A 24,692-nucleotide genomic window follows, 5' to 3' on the forward strand; every position below is an offset into this window, starting at 1 on the left:
TAAAAACTACTTTTAATAGCTTTTCACCTATAGCATTTCATCTTTTATAAACTAAAATTTCATTTTGCTGATTAGCTACTATTCAGGAAGGACTAAGAAAGAAGCAGTTCCCTCAGCAAAAATTATTGGGTATCCATATTAACCAGCATTCATTATGATTTCAGGAAATGTCTAGGACAAAGTGAAAGAGACAATCTAAGATCTAATTTCTCTAATTTTGGCTCAGGAAAGTCTAGGGGGCTAGTAGAGTCAACTTCCTAAGTGGTCATAGTTCCTGATTTATGAGATTTTCAAAGGAGAGCTAGAGAGAACCAAACAAAGGACTTAAGATCTAGAGAGAAGTATCCAATTGAACTTTCTACAATGATGGCAATGTTCCATACATGTACTGTCCTGTATGGTGTTTACTAACTACAGTACTTGAAGTATGGTTATTTGAGGTTGAGGAACTGAAATTTTATTTACTTTAAACAGTTACAATATGGCTTCTGGCTACCAAAGTACAGATCTAGAGAGATAAAAATCCAAATCAGATTTAAAAATCCTAATGAATATAGACAAGGCACGTCTATATTCTTGTGGGAGGAATGCTTACTGAAAGGTCTGTTGTTTAGCTAACACCAGAGGTTAAAAGCATGTAGGAGAGGAAGTTTCCTGAATGTGGTTTACAAGTCTGTGCAATTTCAGATCATACAATTAAAACTGTAAGTGGTTATACAAGGTAACAACTCTGGCCTTGTGAACCCACAAATCACTTTCCAGTTGACTGCTAGGCACAAGCTCCCATAAACACTAGTATGAGAAACTTTCTAGTGATAATGTGATTTCTTATCTCCTGTCCCCAGCTTGGCATCCCCTCTTCCCAAAGCAGGACAGTGGGAATTACTCCCAGTCTTTTTGTGGCTAAATTCTCCCAGATCTGGGTCATACCCCTAGCTATTCCACTAGTTCTGAACCAGGAAGTCAATGCTTTGAGCATCTGGCAGGATTTCCTGAGGCTTATTGTCCAGAGTGCAAAGATCTGCTTAGCAGCCACATTCCACAGTCTTCCCAAGGTTTCTTCAGAAAAAGTAGAAAAATAAAAAGGAAAGCAACAAATCTTAAGGACAGAAAAAAGTTATGCCCTGTGTGAATCTTTAATTACAGAATGTAAAATGCCACGAGAGCTAACTGGGCATGATTATAAAAGGTTCTGCTTTGGACCTGATCAAATTGTAAGTAGGGCACCAAAGTAAAAACCCAGTGGTGAGGGGTAGACATGCAGCTTCCTAGGCCAGTGGGGGGTGGGAGTGGGCGGGAGGGATGGGTCACGGTCCTTTGGTGGTGGGAATGGTGTTTATGTACACTCCTAGCAAAATGTAGACATATAAATCAGTAGTTAATTAATATGAGAGGGGGAAATCAATTGTATGTCTCAAAGGTTCTCAAAAGACAAACTGAATCTTTTTAATAGATAGGCTACGTATTTGATATGCGGACTCTCTCAAAAGCCTAGACCAAGTAGATTAGAAGCTTCCAATAGCACAGCTATATACAAGATACTGGGTACTGTACAGCAAACCATAACAAAGGGACTTTTCAAAGTTAACCCAATTAACAAATAATGTGATGATAATATTAACTATTGATTGTCTTTTTGAACCCTAAGACAGCAGGAACCTCACATCTTCACTATAGAGCCCCTACTTCCCCCAGTCCTGGCACCCTTGGATAGGGCTCACTTTCCCGTATGCATCTCCCAATCCATACCAAATAATATTGCATCCGCCGATCACAACCTAACCAAAGCAACGATTGCCATCTCAACATGCTTCACCTCAGAGTGTATCCAGAGACTTCACGTGTGGAATGACAACCCTTCAGCTTCATTACTCGGGTGAGACCTTTCCTTTTATAGTACACTCTAATTTCATCTCAGGTAGTTCACTTTCTAACAAAGTCCCATAACCTAGACATACACCAGTTTCTGTGAGAGAGAGCGTATGTGCACACGTATCCATAAACTACTGCAAAATATATACCTGAAAGCAGGATTACACTAGAGTTTGCAGTGAGTACCTCCCTAACACTTCCTCTCCACTATTCCAAACTTGGGATCCATGATTGCTCAACAAATTGTTTGGCTTTGTATGTTAACTCTCTTTTCAATCACCAGGTTCCAGATGCCACCAGGATGCTGGCTAGGCTTCCCTGGATTGAAGACCCCACCAATGTGTCCTGGAGCTCAGCTTCCCCAGAGACACACCTTACTAGGGAAAGAGAGAGGCAGACTGGGAGTATGGACCGACCAGTCAACGCCCATGTTCAGCGGGGAAGCAATTACAGAAGCCAGACCCTCTACCTTCTGCAACCCTCAATGACCCTGGGTCCATGCTCCCAGAGGGCTAGAGAATGGGAAGGCTATCATGGGAGAGGGTGGGTTATGGGGATTGGGTGGTGGGAATTGTGTGGAGTTGTACCCCTCCTACCTTATGCTTTTGTTCACTAATCCTTTCTTAAATAAAAAATTTAAAAAAATAAAAAAAAAAAGGTTCTGCTTTGCATTTTTTAAAAAAGACTTTACTTATTTATCTATGAGAAAGAGAAGAGAAAAAATCAGACATCACTCTGGTTGGTACATGTGCTACGGGGGACTGAACTCAGAACCTCATGCTTGAGAGTCCAGTGTTTTATCCACTGTGCCACCTCCTGGGCCACCTGCTTTGCATTTATTATAGTTTTTAAAAATTTTTATTTATAAAAAGAAAACACTGACAAAAACCATAGGATAAGAGAGGTACAACTCCACACAATTCCCCCTGCTTTGCATTTAAAGAAAGAATTTCACTCTTTTTTTTCTCTCTCAAAAAAAAAAAAAAAACCTCAGAAGAAGGAAGTATAGCATTTAGTAAAAGCAAAATGTAAGGGCATGGATAAACACAAAGATTGGAATTGAAGTAGGTTGTCTTTAAGCCCAGGACTGATGGGTGCATTCTTCTTTTCTTCTTCTTTTTTTTAACCTGAGCACTGCTCAGCTCTGGTTTGTGGTGGTATGGAGGACTGAACCTGGGACTTTGGAGCCTCAGGCATGAAAGTCTCTTTGCATAACCATTGTGCTATCTACCCTGCCCCCACTGGTGCATTCTTACAAAGGGTAGGAACTCTAAAAACACCAAAGTGAATCACTACTGTTTAAATAAAGTAGATAACAAAGAAAAGTTTCTTCCTACTCACTCCTCCCAGGATATAAATTTAAACCTATTTGCTTTATATCATTGTCACCTAAAGAGAAGTTTGGGGTGGGGAGAATACAGATCCAAGAAGGATGACAGAAGACCTACTTGTATTGTTATATGGAAAACTGGGAAATGTTATGCATGTACGAACTATTCCATTTACTGTCGAATGTAAAACATTAATTCCCCAATAAAGAAATTAAAAAAAAAATAAAGAGAAGTTTGAGAAGGAGTAATAGTAAATTAAAAACAAATATTCAGTCACTAAATATATATATATTTTTTAATTTTTTTATTTAAGAAAGGATTAATTAACAAAACCATAGGGTAGGAGGGGTACAACTCCACACAATTCCCACCGCCCAATCTCCATATCCCACCCCCTCCCCTGATAGCTTTCCTATTCTCTATCCCTCTGGGAGCATGGACCCAGGGTCATTGAGGGTTGCAGAAGGTGGAAGGTCTGGCTTCTGTAATTGCTTCCCCGCTGAACATGGGCGTTGACTGGTCGGTCCATACTCCCAGTCTGCCTCTCTCTTTCCCTAGTAGGGTGGGGCTCTGGGGAAGCTGAGCTCCAGGACACATTGGTGGGGTCTTTAATCCAGGGAAGTCTGGCCAGTCACTAAATATTTTAATCTCTCAAGATTGTTTGCTAAGATACTTTTGTGCTTTCTATTATACATTGCTCAGAGAGTAGAACTCCCATAGATGTTTCTGTGATCACTGAAAGGCAACTGAGATAGTTTAAAAGGGAGTTTTTCACACTCCCTTTTGTGGCACCATACCTGTCATTAGAGGAGAAATCCATTCCTAGGACGATGCTTTCTTCAGTGTCTTGTCTACCATTAGTTGAAACCACTACCATATAGCGTGTTCGATTCTGGTAAGTACTTTCTAGTCTTACAGCCTGGAGGTTAACAGACACAGAGAAATTAAGAAACTTAGAAGGTCAATTTTAGATCATTCAACACTTTTACAGAGCATCTGAAGGCATATTTAGCGAGCATGCAGAGCTTAGAGCTAGGGAACCTAGAATCAAATCCCAGTCCATTTACTAACTATAAAAACTTCAGTGAAGTTGCTAAGCTAATTGAAAGGAGATATAACACCTACCCTATTGGTTGTAAAAAAATAATCACATGAAATAATGCATGTAGAGCACAATGTTTGGAATATAGTAAATGTTTACTACTAGCACAGTTTACTATAATAATCATCATGAGGATATTATAAAGTATGACAGGAGAATATGAAATATATGAATGTATTAGACTCACAGATACCAGTCACATAAACAGTTGTAATACAAAACAAAATATTAATATTTAAGGGAAATATGCTTTATAGAATTCTTGCAGATTACACACTACATGATTTTATTAGTTTCGATAATAACTTTTTTCCCCCCACTAGGGTTATTGCTGGCACTCAGTGCCTATGTTTCCAGCGCAGGTGCTTCCATGTGGTTGCCTGGGGCTCTAACCCAGGTCTAATCCTCACACATGTGCTCTACTGGATGAATCACCTGTTGGCACCAGTTTCAACTAAAGAAAATTGTTTTTTTGAACTTCTATTATTTTTGCCATTTAGAAAATTTGAATGTAGAGAAGGTTTCGCTTTCTTTTTCTTCTTCTGTCAGGGTTTGTGCTGAGGCTTCATGCCAGCACAATTCTATGCTCTGGGAAACTTCTTTTTTTTTTTGCCTCCATGGTTATCACTGGGTCTCAGTGCATGGCACTAAGAATCCACTGTTCCTGGTGGTCATCCCCCTCCACACACATTTTATCTGATGGGACACATTTTATCTGATGAGAGAAATTGAGAGGGGAAGAGGCGAGGCAGAGAAAGAGGGAGAAAGATAGATCTGCTTCGCCGCTCGTGAAATGTCTCCCCTGTAGGTTGGGGAGTCGTGAACTTGAACCCAGATCCTTGTGTGGGTCCTTGTGCTCAATACTATGTACACTTAACAGGGTGTGCCACCCCCACCTTTTTAAAAATATTAATTTATTTATTTTCCCTTTTGTTGCCCTTGTTGTTTTATTGTTGTTGGATAGGCCAGAGAGAAATGGAGAGAGGGGAACACAAAGATACCGGCAGACTTGCTTCACCACCTGTGAAGCAACTCCCCTGCAGGTGGGGAGCCTTCACTTTGTGCCATGTGCGCTGAGAGAGAGGGGGGGAGGGGAAGACAGAGGGATCACTTGTGTAATAATACATCACGTGAGAAACTTCCCCTGTGGTTGGACTCAAAGTCAGGTGCTTGAGAATGGTTAAGCCTGTGTTCTACCAGGTAAGCTATCTCTTGGCCCCTAGATATGGTCTTAAATGATATTAAAGATTTATTGTTAGGGGGGCAGGTGGTAGCACAGCGGGTTAAGCATACATGGTGTGAAGCGCAAAACTGGCACAAGGATCCTGGTTCGAGTCCCGGCTCCTCACCTGCAGGGGGGTCACTTTACAAGTGGTGAAGTAGGCCTGTAGGTGTCTATCTTTCTCTCCCTCCTCTGTCCTATCCAACAACAACAGAAGCAACAACAACAATAACAACAATGATAAACAAGAGCAACAAAATGGGAAAAAAAAATGGCCTCCAGGAGCAGTGGATTCCTAGTGCAGGCCCGGAGCCCCAGCAATAAACCTGGAGGCCAAAAAAAAAAAAAAAAAAAACAAAGACTAAACACTTTCTTCCACCAACCTTGGTCCTTCCCCACCATCATGTACCAGAACCCAAACACCCCTCCATCCCACATCCCATGCTGTACCCTTCTTCCCCAGTGTTTTGCAGACATCTATTAGGGGGATATGAAAAGTTGTACCTATGTGTCAACTGTACTGTAAAATCATTAGCCCCTCAATAAAGTAGAAAAACTATTCCATTTGAAAGAAACAAAAATTACTGAGTATGATAATGACACTGTGCTTAGGACTTTTTCTTACATATCTGGAGTGAAATGTGACATCTTAGTTTTACTTTAAAATATCTCAATAGGGAGTCGGGCTGTAGCGCAGCGGGTTAAGCCCAGGTGGTGCAAAGCACAAGGACCGGCATAAGGATCCCAGTTTGAACCCCGGCTAACCACCTGCAGGGGAGTCGCCTCACAGGCGGTGAAGCAGGTCTGCAGGTGTCTATCTTTCTCTCCTCCTCTCTGTCTTCCCCTCCTCTCTCCATTTCTCTCTGTCCTATCCAACAATGACAACAACAATAATGACTACAACAATAAAACAACAAGGGTAACAAAAGGGAATAAATAAATAAATAATAAATATTAAAAAAATAATAATAAAATAAAATATCTCAATAATGAAAGCTATCTATTGCATGGGAAGTAGTGCAGTGGGTAAAGCACTGCTATCAAGCATCAGGATGATGTTCTGGTTCTTTCTCCCTCTTGTGTTAATAAATTAATAACTTTTTCAAATTAATAACTGGATAATAAATTATAAACATAATTATAAACTATTAATAAATTATAATAACTTGATAATAAATTATCAAGTCACGTAAAGAAATGAGAGGACTCTTCAATACAAATAACTATAAGAGGCAAATCTGAAGAGCTCATATAATATGATTCTTACTATGAGATATTTTGGAAGGGCCACATTAAAGAAACAGAGCTGCCAGGTACTTTGAGGGAGGGAGGGACAAACAGGCAGAGCACAAGAGAATTTCTAGAATACTCTTTACATTACTGAGTTGTTGGAAATGTCATAAAGCTTTTTTGCACAGAAAAACACATCATCACTTTCCCGACAATCCAATTGATGGATACATGCCATTTATACATTTTCCAAAATGTGAAACAAGAGCAAGTCCCAATGCAAACTATTAACTATGAGTAATAGTCATGTCAATATAGGTTCATCGATTATAACAAATGTAGCGCTTTGGTGGGGGGTAATGGTAAAGGGCATATGGAAAATCTCTGCACTGCCACTCAATTTTGTTGTGAATATGAAACTTCTATAAAAAGCAGTTTAGGATGATAAATATTATGTTGTTATAATAATGGTTATACTGATTATAATAATAAAGAGGATTGAAGGATTTGTGTGTATATGTATTACAATTTTATTTATTTATTGGATAGAGACAGAGAGAAATCCATAGTGGAGGGAGGGATAGAAAGAGATAGAGAGGGGGCTGGGTGGTAGAACAGCGGGTTAAGCGCATGTGGCGCAAAGCGCAAGGACATAAGGATCCTGGTTGGAGCCGCTGGCTCCCAACCTGCAGGGGAGTCGCTTTACAGGTGGTGAAGCAGGTTTGCAGGTGTCTATCTTTCTCTCCCCCTCTCTCAATTTCTCTCTGTCTTATCCAACAACAACGACAACAATAATAGTAGCTACAGCACCGATGAACAACAAGGGCAACAAAGGGGAAAAAATGGCCTCCAGGAGCAGCGGATTCATAGTGGAGGCACCAAGCCCCAGCAATAACCCTGGGGGCAAAAAAAAAATAGAGAAACACATGCAGTACTGCTTCACCACTTGCCAAGATTTCCCCTGCAGATGGGGACCAGGGGCTTGAACCCAGGTCTGTGTGCACTGTAACGTGTACTTAACTGGGTGCACCAGTGCCCAGCCTTATATGTATATACATATGCAAATATGATTAAATTTATTTATTTACTGGATGGAGACAGAGAAATCGAGAGGGAATAGTAGACAGAGACAAGGTTGGAAGAAATTTTTGAAGGTGATGGATATATTTATGGCAGAGATTGTGGTGATGGTTTCATGAGTGTCTATATAACTCCAAAATCAGTATCCCTTTGGGATACTGGTCAACAAAGTGGCTTCAACAAAAAAAGTGGGAGAGAGGGAGGGGGGGAGGGAAAGTAGGAAGGAGGGAGGGAAAGAGAAAGAGAGGGGGAGAGAGGGAGAGAGAGAAAGACAGAGAAAGAGAGAGAGAGAGAGAAATCTAGCAAAATGTTGTCAGGCAATTGGTTCCTGAGGATGTACTTTTTATTTCATGTAAAATACCTTCCAGTTAACATGCACTGAAATATTTACCCAACTGCACATAATCAAAGGACAAAGTGCTTAGGAAAAGAGAGATATGGTCCTTGTTCTCAGAGTATACATTTTAACCCACCCTTCTTTTTCTTTGTTAATAAAAAGCCAGAAAAAAAATGTACAGACAATTCCTTTTGTGTAAAATTCCCAACTCTATCCTTACTGCAAAAGAGATACAGAGTTTCAATCCCATCAGCCTGTTCAAGACATCTGATAAAAACTTCTATTTGGAACTCTTTCAGTGTTGTTCTACTTGGTGTCTACTTCCCCTTAGTACTGATACTATTCCAAAAGTGAATAGGCAAAGATAAAAGACATACAGGTACCCAGTTCAAATGACTCATTTAGCTAAGCAGAGATGGGACTCCCATGGCTTTCTGTCTTAAACATACACTGCACCTTTCCCTTTAATTTCTTTTCATGAGTCTTGCGTGATGACCCTTCCATATAATGCTTATCCTCAGAGAAGTCACATTTCTTAGGCCCAATACATCAGAGAGGAAAGTTCCAAAAGTATGTGAATATTAAATATGAGCCAAAAGAACAAAACACTGACATTATTGACAATTAAAGTTTGATGTGAATACAGTCTTCAAAAGAATTAGTTTGAGAGAATCTATAAATTTCATTGAAAAGCAATCTAAGAAATTCTTAAATTAAAAATCTATTTTCTGTGTAATTTTATAATGTAAATTTTAAAAGATTATTACTGATATAGAAAAATATCCATGATAAAATATGAATAAAATAGGCTATAAGACATTTACATTTTAATTTATTTTTAAAAAGTTCTTTCTAGGGGCTAGGCAGTGGGCACTGGGTTAAACACACATTACAGTGCACAAGGACCCAGGTTCAAGCCCCTGGTCCCCACATGCAGGGGGAATACTTCACGAATGGTGATTTAGTGCAGCAGGTGTCTCTCTGTCTCTCTCCTTCTCTATCAACTCTTCCTTTCTCAGTTTCTCTGTCTCTACCCAGTAATAAATAAAAAAAATTTTTTTAAAGTTCTTTCTCTAACAAAAACTTATCCAGAAATTAGAAGGATACTTTGTTAGCAATGATTGTCTTAGACTGTAGAATACAATGTGATTTTTTACTTTCTTCTCCTCCTAATTTCCCCAACCCCGTAACCCCAGTTACCACTACAGGCTCTTTTCTTCCCCCCCCCCCAATAGAAAAATAGAAGCAGATATAGACAAAGAGAAAGACACCATAGCAGTGAAGTTTCTCTCAGTGTGGTGAGGGTTGGCCTGAATTATTACTTTGTAATAAACACATGTACACTTAGAAAAAATAAGTATACTTTTATTTTGGAAAAAGTCAGTATAATACATTAAAAAAAAAACAACTAAAGAAACTCATTTTCTTTTTTCTTTTTTTTTGCCTCTAGGGTTATCACTGGAGTATGGTGCCTACACTACAAATCCACTGCTCCTAGAGGTCATTATTTTGTTGCCCTTGTTGTTATTGTTGTTGTTATTGGGTAGGACAGAGTGAAATCAAGAGAGGAGGGGAAGACAGAGGGGGGAGAGAAAGACAGACACTTGCAGACCTGTTTCTCTGCTTATAAAGCGACGACACCTACTCTGCAGGTGTGGAAGTGAGAGGGTTAAACCGGGATCCCTACAAGGCCCTTGTACTTTAGGTCATGTGCACTTAACCCACTGCACTACTGCTGGCTCCCCAGAAATTCATTTTCTCGAAAGCTCTTTCAAAATTTAAAAAACATATCCTTGTTCCTTATCAACACCCTGTCCTAATTATGAACATAAAAGTCATTTCAAATATCAGGGGAAAGTTCAAAATTCCAGTCCACTTTCACATTAAATGCATCTTAAATAACAGGAGTACTACAAAGTCTCTTTCTTCCTTTTACGACTTACTGCTTTCCGAAGTACTAATGTTAATGCTTAAGACTGAATTTGGAATGTGAAGTTCCCCAGAGAAAAATTTGGTTTAATTATATTTTAATGTTAATGTAAAATGTGGGATTTGGTCTCTCTACTTGTGATTGGATTACTAAAAACAAAAGCACGACTTTCAATTTACTATCAAACTTTTAACCTTATGTACAAACCCCCAGGATGAGAATCTTAGCATTCTCAATTTAACTCAAAACAAAAGGCTTTGCTTTGTGTTTACAAATGTTCCTTTCAGTTAGGAATGTGCTAATTCACCCAAAGTCAGACAATGTATTCACTCATTTTCTTGAAGATGATTTACTCAATAATATGAGACATGATGGATGACTATGTATTTGTAACAACTCAAAACAACTATAGAATGGCTTGTCATTTAGACTGTGACTTAACTATAAACATAATATATGGAACTATATTCAGAGGCTTCAGTTATATTTTCTGAATCTGTACTTTATAAAGCAGCTGAAGCTGTATATTTTATTTAGGGAGTAAAAAGATTTAATTGCAAATTATGCCTTCCTAATTGCTTCCTTAAAGCTCTGCCAGTTTTCTATGGCTAAGATTATTTTAAGATTTAGAGGAGTAATCCAAGCTCCAGTAGCCTGGCTGTCAATAATAAAAGATAAGCCTTTCATGTGCAAGACCATTACATTGGGCTGCAGAGAAATTGTTCTCAAAGTGGTTCTAGATCTGTAGTACCAGCAATACTTGGAAACTTGTCCAAATGCAAATAACCACTCCCTATACTTCCCCAAATCTAACTCAGAGTAGAATCTAGCAATAGCTACTTAACAAACTCTCCAAGTGATTTTGAAGTTTTCAGAACCCCAGTTTAGAATATTGATATTACAAGAACTATATAAAACTCATAAAAGTTTTTAAGATAAAAGTAAATAAAAATATAGAAAAGTTTTACATAAATGTATGCTACTTTTAGATTAGGATATAAAATAACTATGAAAGAATTTATTTCAATTCCTTAAAATTCCAAAGTAAGTTTCTCATGGATCCAGGTGGTGGTATACTTAGTTAAGTATACTTATTAAGAGTATGCAAGGACCTGGTTCAAACAGTTTTTCCTCACTTGCAGGGGGGGAAGAAGCTTCAGAGCTGTGAAGCAAGTACTTACTACAGGTATCTGTTTGTCTGCCTCTTTCTCTTAACCCTGCCTCCCCTCTCAATTTCCCTCTGTCCTATCAAAGATTTTAAAAAAAGATGATGGGAGTGGTGGATTTGTGCAAGCCCCAGTGATAACCCTAGTGGAGAAAATAAAAGTTTTTTCAACAAACATTAGTTGCCATATCAAGATGGTGACAGAGGAAGCATTCAGGAGAAAAAAAGACAAAATTTAAGCACAAAATGATTAAGCAAATTAAGAATCAGTGAGTTCAGAGACCCATGGAGTTCAGAGATCCAGACATCAACTTTCTTTCTTTCTTTTTTTTTTAAAAAAAGATTTATTTTATTTATTATAGATTAGAGACAGAGAAAAATTGAATAGGAGGGGGCAATAGGGAGAAAAATAAAGAGATGCCTGCAGCCCTGCTTCACCACTCATGAAGCTTTCTCCCTGCAGGAGGGGACCAGGAACCTTGAACCTGGGTTCTCGTGCACTTTAGTGTATGTTTGTGCTTAACCAGGTGCACCACCACCACCTGGCCTCCAGGCATCAATTTTCCAGAATCAATCTTGTATTAGTACTATTCTTCTCAGAAAGAAAACAAAGTCAATGATTTGATCTTTGTATATTTTGGAAACCCAATTTTACAGTTTCTACCCTAATATGGAAGAGTTTGTTACTACACACCTACATATAATTGTAATAACTACCAGCAAGCCATCCTGCCTTAAGATGGCTACCTCCATTCACTCTTTTTGTTACCCTCTGAGGATTTTTTTTCCCCTTATATACCATCACTACTCCATATAATTCCTTGATCAGCATAAATTTTAAGTAATTTCATGCTCTTCCTTGTCCCTTATGTCCTAGTTATGTCACCTAAAATTTCTATGCTTTCTGCCAATCTAAATCATCCTGTAACAATCAGTTCAAGTTCTACCTTCAGTATAAAATCATCCTTACTAGGTCAAATTCCCATTTTTTCTTCTTTTTTCTGAATGTTACTTGTCAATAATTTAATAAATAGAACTGTAACTCAACAGTTCTTGAGCCATCAAATTATTTCACGTTAGTTCATAGCCTCAACTACATTCTTAGTTCATTGGTGATGGAGACGTAGCATTCTTCTCAATTCTACATAGTTCCCAGTTCTGTGTTAGACATAAAAATGAGTGCTTAGTGATCACTACCTTAGCCTTTTAAGAGTGTTAGTCATAATGATACTACTAATTTACCAGTCTGATATTGTCTTCTGGGCGGAGTAATATGAACATTGCTTGGAGATGCTGTTGGAGATCACCTGGTGAAAGAACAAACAAACAACAATTATTCCCCATAGTAATTTTAATCGAGAAGATTTCCTCCATCTTAATGGCTTGTATAAAAGAAGAATTCTAGTTTGATGAAGTAGACACAAATGAGTGACTTAACATGATTGTTGATTTCCTTTCATATGAAAAGACAGAGTAACAGACTGCTATCTCTGCATATCCACTTGTAGTTCATACTACACCAAATTCTGTTTTGCATTTGAAACCAATCTTAAGTTTTATACTATAGTGGATGTTGATGAAAGTGGTTAACAGAGGCAGCACTGGAATGCTTTCAGGTTTACTGATGGAATCTTGAAAATGGAGTGTGTGGTATAAAACATTAGGGTTGCTGCTAGCTTAAAAAAAAAAACTTCCCAGAAAATATTTCTAGTCCACCTCCATGTTAGCTATCAAGCTCAAGCAAAAACTAATAAAGTCATGTGTCCCCAGGAACATACCTAAAATAGGCTTCCTTTCCACCCTAAAATAGCCTCTTTCCACCCTAATGTCCCTAATTCTCACATGCTCTATTCCTATTTTTGGTTCCTATTTATTAAACATTTTGTCCTGCTTTATATCTTACTGACTTTCAGCCTCCAAGGTGCAGATGCTACTATGATTCCATCCTGACCCCCCTGGGCCAACAACCTCAAAAAATCTTAAAATCTTACCTCTAGAGAGTCCTACCCCACCAGGGAAAGATAGAAGCAGGCTGGGGGTATGGATTGGCCTGCCAACACCCATGGCCAGTGAAGAAACAATTACAGAAACCAGAACTCCCACCTTCTGCACCCCATAAGGAATTTTGGTCCATACTCCCAGAAAGGTAAATGATAGAAGTAAACAAGTGGGCCCTGAATCCCAATTCCATCAGGAACCAAAGTATCTATCAAGAGGAATCTTGTTTATATAAAGTTTATTTTCATTTATTATTGGATAGAGACAGAGAGAAATTGAGAGGGGAGGAGGAAATAGAGCGGGAAAGAGAGAGAGAGAGACAGCTAAGGCCTGCTTCACCCTGCAGCTTTCCCCCTGCAGGTGGACATTCATGTAGGGACATTCACATTCTCTCTCTCTCCCCCCCCAAAAAGTTTAAAATTTATTTATTTATTTAACCAGAACACTGATCAGCTCTGGTTTATAGTGGTATGGGGGGTTGAACCTGAGACTTTGGAGACTCAGGCATGAGAGATTCTTTGTATAACTATTATGCTATCTACCTCTGGCTTGCTTTTATACCATCACTGATAGGGGAATGAGTCTGGAAAACACTAGAGGAAGTCAGGCACTGTTTCTGTTATCTGAGAGAGGAGAGGAAAAAAGGAAGAATATTTAGAAACTGGTGTGACTTAGATAGAAACAGGCTGGGGTTATGGAACAACCCACCAATGCCCATGTCCAGTGGAGAAGCAAATACAGAAGCCAGAACCCTTACTTTCTGTACCCCCCAAAAGAACTTTGGTCCATACTTCCAAAGAGGTAAACAATAGGGAAGTTTCCAATGGAAAGGAATGGACACAGAACTCTGGTGGTGGGAACTGTATGGAATTTTACCCGTTATCTTACAACCTTACAATCAATATTAAATCACTAATAACAAAATAAGAAAAAAAAAAGAAACATGAGCATATATATATATCTTGATTGTGATAGATATCATGTCAGCTGGTATATGTGACCTTGGAAGAATTACTACAGTTTCCAATGGAGGGGATGGGGAAACAGAACTGTGGTGGTGGAAACAGTGTGGAATTAAACCTCTATTATCTTATAATCTTGTAAATTGATACTAAATCACTAATAGAAGAAAAGCTAACCATTTTGCCATTCCTATTTCTGTAGTTGTAACCTTCAGTTGTACTTAACCTAAGAAGATTTCTGATTTCCCAAGAATAACATCAATAGTTGAAAATGTTTTGGGGTATAGCTCAGTGGAAAAGCACGTGCCCTTTATGTGTGAAGCCCCGGGTTTGATTGCCAGCACCACATGATAGCAACAAAGACCTAATAAGCGCAACTCCATGGATGGTATAATGGTGTTTTGATCTCTCATAAAAGACAAAGGTAGAACATGCTATATGCATGGCAAAGGTAGAACACATGCCATATATGCATGGGGTCTTTGGTTTGATCCCAGACACTAGAACAAAACATAAAAAAGGGCTTGGCAAGATTGGTTCACCAGGAGAGTGTACCTGCCTGGTGTTGACTCAGGTTTGAGCCCAGCCCCTTCCACAATAGAGAAAGCTTCAGTGCTATGGTATCTTCCCATCTTACCTTCTGTCTGCTTCTTGCTTTCTTGGAAAAAAAAAAAGTCAGCTATCAGTGGTGAAGCCCCAGCAATGATACCTTCTTTAAATAAACTGGGGTGAAAGACTGGAAATAGCTCATTTGGTAGAGTAAGGACCTAGGGCTAAGACTCTAGACACTACACAGAAGCACCACGCAAAGGGGAAATTTCATGAGCCATGGAACCATACTAATGTGTCATTTTCTCTCTCTCCTTCTGTCTCATCCTCTATAAAAAGGAAAGAAGGAAGGAAAACAGTAAGAAAGGAAGGAAGGAAGGAAAGAAGAAGTGAAGGAGAGAAAGGAAAGACAAAGAGTCAGACAGGAGCAGTGGAATCATGCAGGTGCCAAGTTCCAGTGAAGCTCTGGTGGGGGAAAAAAAGTTGGAAAAAGATCTGAATAGGCAGTTCACTAAAGACATGACAGACAGGCTCAGAGACATATGAAAAAAAAAAAATCCACATTAGTTAATCATTGGAGACCTGAAAATTAAAACCACAAGGAAATACAATTTAACTCCTTTTGACATACATCAAAAAGAGAAAATGACAAGTAGTGGCAAGGATGTAGAAAAAGAACTCTTGGCACATTGTCAGTGGGGATGCAAACTAGTATGACCCCTTGGAAAACTCTATAGTGAGTCCTTAAATAAAAATGGAAATACCTTGTCATCCAGCAACAGAACTCCAAAACACACATCCAAAAGACATAAAGACACTATTTTGAAAAGGTGAATATCCCTATGTTCATAGCTGCACTATTTACAATAGACAAAATATAAAGAGCAACCTAAATGTCCACTGATAGACGACTTGGTAAAGAAGTTGTGGGATACACTCCATGAAATACTACTTTTCATTTTAAGAACCGATATTGTATCCTTTTGAACAAAATGTATGGAACAGACATTATTATGATAAGTGAAATAAGTAAAATAATGAAAGACAACTACAGGATGATTTTACTTATATGTGGAGGAATACAGAAAATCAAAGCAAATTAAGTTGCAAAGAAAAAAAAGTGACCAAACTGTTTTTTAGACTTTGTGAGAACTACAGTGGTTATCAGAGGGAAGAAGGGGGCCCCAGGAACTTTGATGGTTAGTGTGGTGAATTACACACACATATACTTATAGGAGTGTGAAACTATAGCCCAAAAATCTTGCAATTTTATAAACCACTTAAGTTAAGTCATTAATAAAAATTATGAAAAAACCAGAGTGATTTGTTAGTAACTGATTATTAAGATAAAAAATACTAAATTCAGCAGGTCCTAAAGGATTATATATTGTTAAATATATTATTGGGTGTTTTGAGATGGTCAAACCATTATTTGAATCCTTACTTGTACTTAGTCTGTAAAGCCCAAGAAAACCATACATAGTTCCTAAAACTAAAACTTTGTATAAAAGGTAAGGGCTATCACTGATTGATGTCTGAGCTATGATTTGGTGGTCTTGTCTTTTCTCTTCTTTTCTCTTCTCTTCTTTTCTTTTCTTTTCTTTTCTTTTCTTTTCTTTTCTTTCCTTCTCTTTTTTAGAGACAGTGGGCTAGAGAGGGAATGGAGGGAAAGAAGAGACACACCTACAGCACTGCTCCACTGCACATTAAGCTTCCCCTCCGCATGTGAGGACCAGGGGCTTAAACCTGGGGGGTAATGTGTGTACTCTATTGGGTACACTGCTGCCCAGCCTCTTGATGGTCAAATAAGTTAATCAATCATGTCTAGGTTATGCTGTCTGCACTAACACCCAAAAGGAAGGGGTTCAGAGAGGTCCTAGGTGGTGATCTGGGTAGAGTGGTGTGCTGGGAGAGGGTATCATAGTTTCACACATCTTTTTACATGCCTTGCTCTATGTATTTTTTTCTACCTGGGTGCTCTTATCTTTTATAAACTGGTAATCTAATAAGTAAGAATTTTTCTCTGAGTCCTGTGAGCTGCTCTAGCAAATTAATTGAGTCAAAATGGGGAAATTATTGTACCAAATGAGCCCTTAATCTGTGAGATCTGACACTATTTCCAGATAGATCATGCCATAATTTTGTTGAATTGCAGGCTACTTAGCTGGTATCCTAGAACTGCGTGGATGTGGAAGGGAAAGAAAATTCCACAAATTAGAACTGGCTAGTAGGTTGTTCAAAAATAGTCTTACACTCATTTTAGGTGAACATTTGATGACTCCTTGTTCTAGAAAAGCCCCTCACCTGCCTTAAGTTTACAGTCTATTACACTTCAAACAGAATCAAGAATTCGACATCTTATGAACTGGTGATCTGACACAAAGCTTTCTTTATTTGCCCTAGTAACATACAACACCATTCTTCTCACATTGTCACTACCGAGCTGACTGAAACAAAAAATTAAGTATTTGGTTAGTTAAAATAGTTTTTCTTAGACTCCAAGAGAGCATCTGAACATTTTTCAACTATCAAAAACTTTGAGAAGTCACATACAACTTCATTAGAGTATGACTTTATCTGTTTTCCAACAAAAATTGTATATAAGGTATTGTGCTAAGTACTAGAAAAATGGTCTGTAAGAAAAGTGATTATAGCATTGGTATAATACTTTCACTGTTACAGACTGTTAAGAGAAATGAGGATTAGGTAGTCATTCTTTCAGAACAAAACAAAAGGAACCAAGAAAGGACTGGTGTACGTGGAGATTTACCTGCATGTTTGTTGCGTCTGTGGCTGATTCTTGGAGTAGAGGAGCCATTTCCCCGTGGTAGAAAAAGAGCAGCACCTTTGACTGTTAGAAAACTCTCGCTGATGCTACAAAAAAAAGTCAAAAGAAAATATTTAAGGAAGAAAATCAAAGAATAAGTTGGAGACCTACTTTAAGATTATTCTTTTATTTCTAAAGTCCCAACTTCATGCTGTAAAATAAAAAATGAAATCAAGGGACTGGTTACTCACACAATCCTACTTAGACAATTTTTTCTGAAACAAAATTCAAAATATTCTATAAACATTACGTAGTAGAAACTAAGAGAGGAAGCTCTGTTAACCTAAACAAACAAACAAAGAAAATTCTGGGATCAGATTGCCTTGGTTTGAATCTGGCTCTGCTACTCCTTAACTGAATTTGGGGTGTATTTGTGTGTGTGGGGGGGGGTGGGGAGGAGACTAAATTTTCTTCTTGTAAGACAGAGATAATAAGGTTTTTGTGAAGAATTAATAACATTAGAATGGTGCCTATTATATATACAGTCAATTCTTAAAAAATATTCATTATCACTAGATCCATGGGTCTAAATACTGATGTTTCAGTGGTACTGTAATCAGATACAAAATGTCATATGTATTAATAGATTCAAACATGAAATCATGTTTAAATACATACATATCACTCTAAAAAGTCTGACTTTCATTAACTTATATACTCACATGCATCGAAAAGAAATAGTGCAAGGGCTGAGGAGACAGCATATGCAAAAGACTCTCATGCTTAAAGCTCCAAGGTCACATGTTCAATTCCCAGCAACATCATAAACCAGAGCTGAGAAGTGCTTTGGTCTGGCCATTTTTCTACAAGTCTCTCTCTCTTTCTCTCTCTGTCTTGTCATTTTTCTATGAGTCTCTTTCTCTCTCCCTCCCATGAAAATAAGATATTAAGACAAAAAGGAATGGTGCACAGGAAGTGTGCTTAATCCATGATCTTTTGCCCTCCAAGTCAGCATTATCATCATGTAGAAGACAGTTTAATACAAGACAGTCAAACACAAACTCTCATATTCTGGTTTCTCTTTTCCACTCCAACAATGTGTTTATCAGCAAGACCTATGTGCTTAGCTTTACCTTTTACTTTTTAAAATTCATTTGTTTATTGGACAGAGACAGAGAGAAACTGAGATGAAAATAGGAGAGAGAGAAAGAGAGAGAGAGAGAGACAGAGACAGACACTTAGCACTACTTCACCATTTGTGAAGCTTTCCCACCCCAGCTGGTAGGGTCCAGGGTCTTCTTCAATCCAGGTCCTCCCTCATGGTAACATGTGCATTCAGTCTAGTGTACCACTACCTGGTCTCTAGTTTTACTTTCAAATATATTAAATCTGTCCACTTATCTCCATTACCAGCCACTCTTAATGGTGGCCTGTGGTGCCACTATTTTCTTTCATTCCTTTTTATTTTATTTTATTTATTTATTGCATAGATATAGGCAGAAATTGAGGGGGGGATAGAGACCTGCAGCACTGCTTCACTGATCATGAAATTCATCCCCTCATATCTCATTTTTCTATACATTTAGTTTTTACTAATGAATTATCCTATCTGATTCTATACACACACACTAGTCAATGCATATCTATGACCTTGGGAGTACTATGGTAGCTACTGCTGGGAGTGAAAGCATAGAACCTTGGCGGTATCTATTTATACCACTATTATCTTATAATCTTATAAATCACTATTAATTCACTAATAAAAATTATAAAATAAAGCCAGTCATAACCTATAGATTGCACTTTAAAATTTTGCATACTGGCTGGTAGGGACTACCTTTATTTTGTTTTGTTTTGATGTTTAAATAAAGCAGTGAGCTTCTGTGGTTTGTTGCCCAAGTCATGTCTCTGATTACATTCATGGTATGCACATGTCACTCTCCTGTGGGTCACTCTGTTCCACTCACATTACGGGAACAACCTAAAACAAAATGTCTTGAGTGACAGGATGAGCCAGGTACACCACAGACAGGAAATGAAATTCACACTTCTGCAAACATAGCAATAGTCTGTCTGCTTTACCAAATGAAAATATTTTTAAAACAAGGGCCAAATGTCTACCTATCATTGGGCAATGTTATAGATGTGGACACTTTGGTTTCTAGTAAACAAAGTGGTCTACATTTACAAAAGGAGTATATTTGTTGATAGCTTAAATCAACCAGACATACTTCAGTTATTCTCTTTGTGACTAAGACCAGTTTAAGAACTAATTTCCTGGTTTTGGAGTTTTGTAATAATATTCTTATATATATATATATTTTCCCTTTTGTCCTTTTTTTTTGTTGTAGTTATTATTGCTGTTGTTGATGTTGTTGTTGTTGGATAGGACAGAGAGAAATGGAGAGAGGAGGGGAAGATAGGGAGGGGGAGAGAAAGACAGACACCTGCAGACCTGCTTCAACCCTTGTGAAGTGACTCCCCTGCAGGTGGGGAGCCGGGGGCTCGAACCGGGATCCTCACACTGGTCCTTGCACTTCATGCCATGTGTGCTTAACCCGCTGAGCTACCGCCTGACTCCCTGTAATATTCTTAGATACATTTGCTGCTTATGATTTAAGCCGTATTTAAGTATCATCGGTGAAGCAGGTCTGCAGGTGTCTATCTTTCTCTCTCCTTCTCTGTCTTCCCCTCCTCTCTCCATTTCTCTCTGTCCTATCCAACAACGATGACATCAATAACAACAACTACAACAATAAAACAAGGGCTACAAAAGAGAAAATAAATGAATAAATATTTAATAAAAAAAGTATGTAGTATGGGAAGGTGGAAAGCAAGGGCCACTGTATACTGAAAGCTACTTGGAAAATTCCTGATTATAAAACAAAAACTAACAAATACACCAGAAGCCAGAAATAATACTTATGGTTATTACGTAAAAGAGGCTTTTGTATGTGAATCATTCACATACATTTCAGTAAATTTTTTTCTTTCTTTCTTTCTTTTTGCCTCCAGGGGGCTGGGAGCCTGAACTATGAATCCACTGGTCCTGGAGGCCATTTTTCCCATTTTGTTGACCTTGTTGTTATTGTCATTATTATTGTCATTGCTGGTTGTTGTTGGATAGGAGAGAGAAAAGTCGAGAGAGGAGGGGAGACAGAGTGGGGGAAAGAAAGACAGAAACCCGCAGACCTGCTTCACTGCTTGTTAAGCGACCCCCTGCAGGTGGGGAGCCAGGGGCTCAAACCGGGATCCTTTTGCCAGTCTTTGCACTTTGTGCCATGGGAGCAGTAATTTTTTTTTTTAATTTTATTTATTGGGAGATCAATGGTTTACAGTCGACAGTAAAATACAATAGTTTGCAAATGTATAACATTTCCACATAACAATACACCCCCCACTAGGTCCTCCTCTGTCATCATATTCCAGGACCTGAACCCTTCCCCCCATCCCAGAGTCTCTTATTTTGGTGCAATACACCAACTCCAGTTCAAGTTCTGCTTAGTGTTTTCTCTTCTGATCTTGTTTTCAACTTCTGCCTGTGAGTGAGATCACCCTATATTCATCCTTCTCTTTCTGACTTATGTCACTTAACATGATTTTTTCAAGCTCCATCCAAGATGGGGTAAAGAAGGTAAATTCACCATTTTTAATAGCTGAGTAGTATTCCACTGTGTATATAGACCACAACTTGCTCAGCCACTCATCTGTTGGTGGACACCTGGGTTGCTTCCAGGTTTTGGCTATTACAAATTGTGCTGCTATGAACAATATGTATACACAAGTCTTTTTGGATGGGTGTGTTTGGTTCCTTAGGATAAATCCCCAGGAAAGGAATTGCAGGGTTATAGGGTAGGTCCACTTCTAGTCTTCTGAGAGTCCTCCAGACTGCTCTCCACAGGGGCTGAACCAATTCAGTAAATGTTTATGATAGAACAAAATGCACAATATATTGGACTGGACCAAGCAGCCTGTTCTATTGAGAGCAAGATGACTCTGAGTCATGACAGACACACTCTGAATGGTATAATAACCAGTCATTTTTATTTTGTGTCCCCAAGTTAAGACTGTCTAGTTATCACAAAGTACCATACACTGTTGGCACAAGGGGATCAGAATGGGAGTGTGACTGATTACAAAATCCCTGATGATTATTAAGAAAAAAGTCAAAGCTCTACAAATGCTATCAAAGACAGCACATAAAATAGTATGGAAGTGAAAAGTTAAATTCGAAACTATCAGAGGTTAGATGACTCAAATTCAATTTGAAAATTATGTACATTATTTGTACATGAAGAAATTCATGCATAATTGTAACTATATATACTTTAAGGTAAAAGCTTAATATATCTTGCTAGATGAGGTTGATTTATGTAAATATTAGCCTTTCTGAAACAGATGCTTAAAAATTATTTGACATATAGCCTGTCTCTTAAAAATTTAGAATACAGAGTAAAAAATTTTACATGTATCTAAATTGACTAGTACTCTGGAATCTAGCCCCTAAATGTGACTGCTCCAGTAAGTTCTATAGAGTCATCCAAAAGTGGTCAGATACCCATTAAGATAAACCCCCAAGGACTTAAGAACCCGCTGATATTAAAAGGAAAAAAGAGAATACCACTCTCTTTTTCCAAAAGTGGAGAGTACTTTTAGCTGTTCGATTAAAAAGTGACACAGGATTATGTTTCTAACAGGGTGGCAGTGAAGTTCTACAAAATCTTTACTAGAATACAGTTGAAAAACATCTGTTTAGGGCCTGGAAGGTGGTGCAGTGGACTCTCAAGTATGAAGTCCCAGTTTGACCCTGTCATTCCATGTGATAGATTGAAGCTCTGGCTCTCTTTCTTATCTATTTCATTAAGAAGTTAAATGTTTAAAGAAAAGCATTTATTCACTTCTTGTCATAAAATCACTTGTGGCAACAAAGTTATTCCTACTAAGATGTATGATATAAGTTAATAATACTTATTATCTTGACTGGATGCCTACAGTATGGTAGGCAGTAAGTTAAGCACTTTTCATTACTTCATCTAATCTTCACAGTTTTTTTTTGTCACCAGTGTTATTGCTGGGCCTCTGTACTTATACAACCTACAGGATTCCACTGCTCTCAGTGGACTCCACATATCACCATCACCACCAGAGGGGAAGAGACAGACTAGGAGAGAGACCATTACTATTCCATTACTTGTAACATTTCCCTGTGTTAAGTGCTCCATATGATGGTCTGTCCTTACACATGATAAAAAAAAAAGTATATACTCTTCCAGGTGAATCATCTCTTGGCCTGCAAGAACTGTTTTTAATTTCAAGTTACCTGTGAGAGACTGAGGGGCCCAGAGTAAATTATTTGCCCAAGAGCAGAGTTAGTCATCCTTAGACAGTTTAAAGCAAGGTCTTATGTGAAAACTTAAGCTCTCAATCACTCTATATAAAAAAAAAAAAACAATGTCTTTCTTATAGAAATTTTAAATAAAACAGACTTTAAAAGTGGAGTTCAGGAGTGAAGGAAAAAGGTCTAAAATTCACCTAGATCTCAACACTTTGCTTTACTTTCCTGTTCTCTCATCTATTGGATTGTCAGAAAAGTCATGATGTATTTAAAAAAATTTTTTTTTAATCTTTATTTTATTTATTGAATACAGACAGCCAGAAATCAAGAGGGAAAGGGGAGATAGGGAGAGAAACAGAGAGACACCTGAAGCATTGCTTCGCCATTCAGAAAGCTTTCCCCCTGCAGCTGGTACCAGGGACTCAAACCTGGGTTGTTGTGCACTGTAGCAAGTGCGCTCAATCATGTGTATCACCACCCTGCCCCAGGATGTATTTTTCTATGCAAAAATATGTCATGACTTTGACAACCGAGTAAGTCATGAGCAGAAAGACTATATAGTGAGGAGAATGATGAACATGTGGCTGAGAGAGGAATCTGGTTGGGCTGGACAACAGACAAAAGAATTGTAACTCCTGTTGAAATGGCAGTAGCACTTTAGCATAAAAAATGGTATAACAAATACTCTGCCTTAAATAAATCTAGGGAAGCACTCAATTCATTTCCTGAAGCATGAAGTTTGTTAACTGGCAGTTTCTTTTCAGGTAAGGTGAGTAGAAAAGGTCACAAAAGAGAAAAAAAATACTGAACTGTTGAAAAATTCATAATGTATTTTTTTATGCAACTATGCATCATGATTTTTCAGATAAACCAATACTTAACTTTTTTCTTAATTATTATTTTTTATTTATTCATTTGTGTTGCCCTTGGTGTTTTATTGTTGTAGTTACTATTGTTGTCATTGTTGTTGGATAGGACAGAGAGAAATGGAGAGAGGAGGGGAAGACAGAGAGGGGGAGAGAAAGACAGACTTCTGCAGACCTGCTTCACCGCTTGTGAAGTGACTCCCTTGCAGGTGGGGAGCCGGGGGGGGGCTCAAACCGGGGACCTTGTGCTTTGTGCCACCTGCACTTAACCCACTGTGCTACCGCCTGACTCCCCTGCTTAACTGTTTTAAGGCTGAAATTTTGAAGTTTGGTCAGGATGATTATCCATGACCACTGGGAAAGATAATGAATCAAAACATGCAATAATCCACTCTGTCAATTGTGGACTGACAAGTGGACAGCTATTCTATTTTACATGTGACACCCAAGATGTAACTGATCATTTACGATGGGAAATCATTTTAGAAAGTGGGTGTAATACTTCTACTTTAGCCTTAAGATAAATGAAGTAGCGTTTCATATTTGTAAATTGGTATTTTTTTAAAGATTTTATTTATTTATTAATGAGAAAGATAGAAGAGAGAAAGAGCTAGACATCACTCTGGCACATGTGCTGCCAGGGATTGAACTCAGGACCCCATGCTTGAGAGCCCATGCTTTACCCACTGAACCACCTCCTGGACCACAATGAAAATGGGTATTTCTACCTGAAGTCAAAATGTACAGGTATAATACTGTATAAGAATATAAGATCATACCACTGTTGACTGCACACAATATAGTAGTCTGTGTCTATCTCATCAGGCACAAAGGAATTCAATTTTTTTTTTTTTTTAAATCAAGAGCACTGCTCAGCTCTGGCTTATGGTGGGACTTTGGAACCTCAGACACAAGAGTCTCTTTGTATAACCATTATGCTATCTAT

At 38.2% G+C, this 24,692-nt stretch overlaps 1 protein-coding gene and 1 long non-coding RNA gene across 7 annotated transcripts in view; both read right to left on the minus strand.

Moving 5' to 3' along the window:
• The window catches only part of SSH2 (slingshot protein phosphatase 2), a 186,401-nt gene that overhangs the window by 95,128 nt on the left and 66,581 nt on the right, over positions 1 to 24,692 (minus strand). For 4 of the 6 annotated variants that reach the window (XM_060204072.1, XM_060204068.1, XM_060204069.1 and 1 more), the window contains exons 2-4: positions 17,549 to 17,652; positions 12,512 to 12,576; positions 4,001 to 4,122 (exon numbers count right to left, since the gene is read on the minus strand). In XM_060204072.1, the coding sequence (XP_060060055.1) occupies positions 4,001 to 4,122; positions 12,512 to 12,550 (161 nt within the window). In that variant the 5' untranslated portion in view covers positions 12,551 to 12,576; positions 17,549 to 17,652. The remainder of the gene's footprint in view (positions 1 to 4,000; positions 4,123 to 12,511; positions 12,577 to 17,548; positions 17,653 to 24,692) is intronic. The other 2 variants (XM_060204071.1, XM_060204070.1) reach the window with 1 other exon arrangement.
• Positions 9,398 to 10,556, minus strand: LOC132541742 (uncharacterized). Its single transcript, XR_009552840.1, has 2 exons — positions 10,118 to 10,556; positions 9,398 to 10,084 (listed from the first exon to the last, which is right to left on the minus strand). It is a non-coding gene; the product is annotated as an uncharacterized LOC132541742 (long non-coding RNA).

The sequence above is a fragment of the Erinaceus europaeus genome, chromosome 12, assembly GCF_950295315.1.
Source record: "Erinaceus europaeus chromosome 12, mEriEur2.1, whole genome shotgun sequence".
NCBI lineage: Eukaryota > Metazoa > Chordata > Mammalia > Eulipotyphla > Erinaceidae > Erinaceus > Erinaceus europaeus.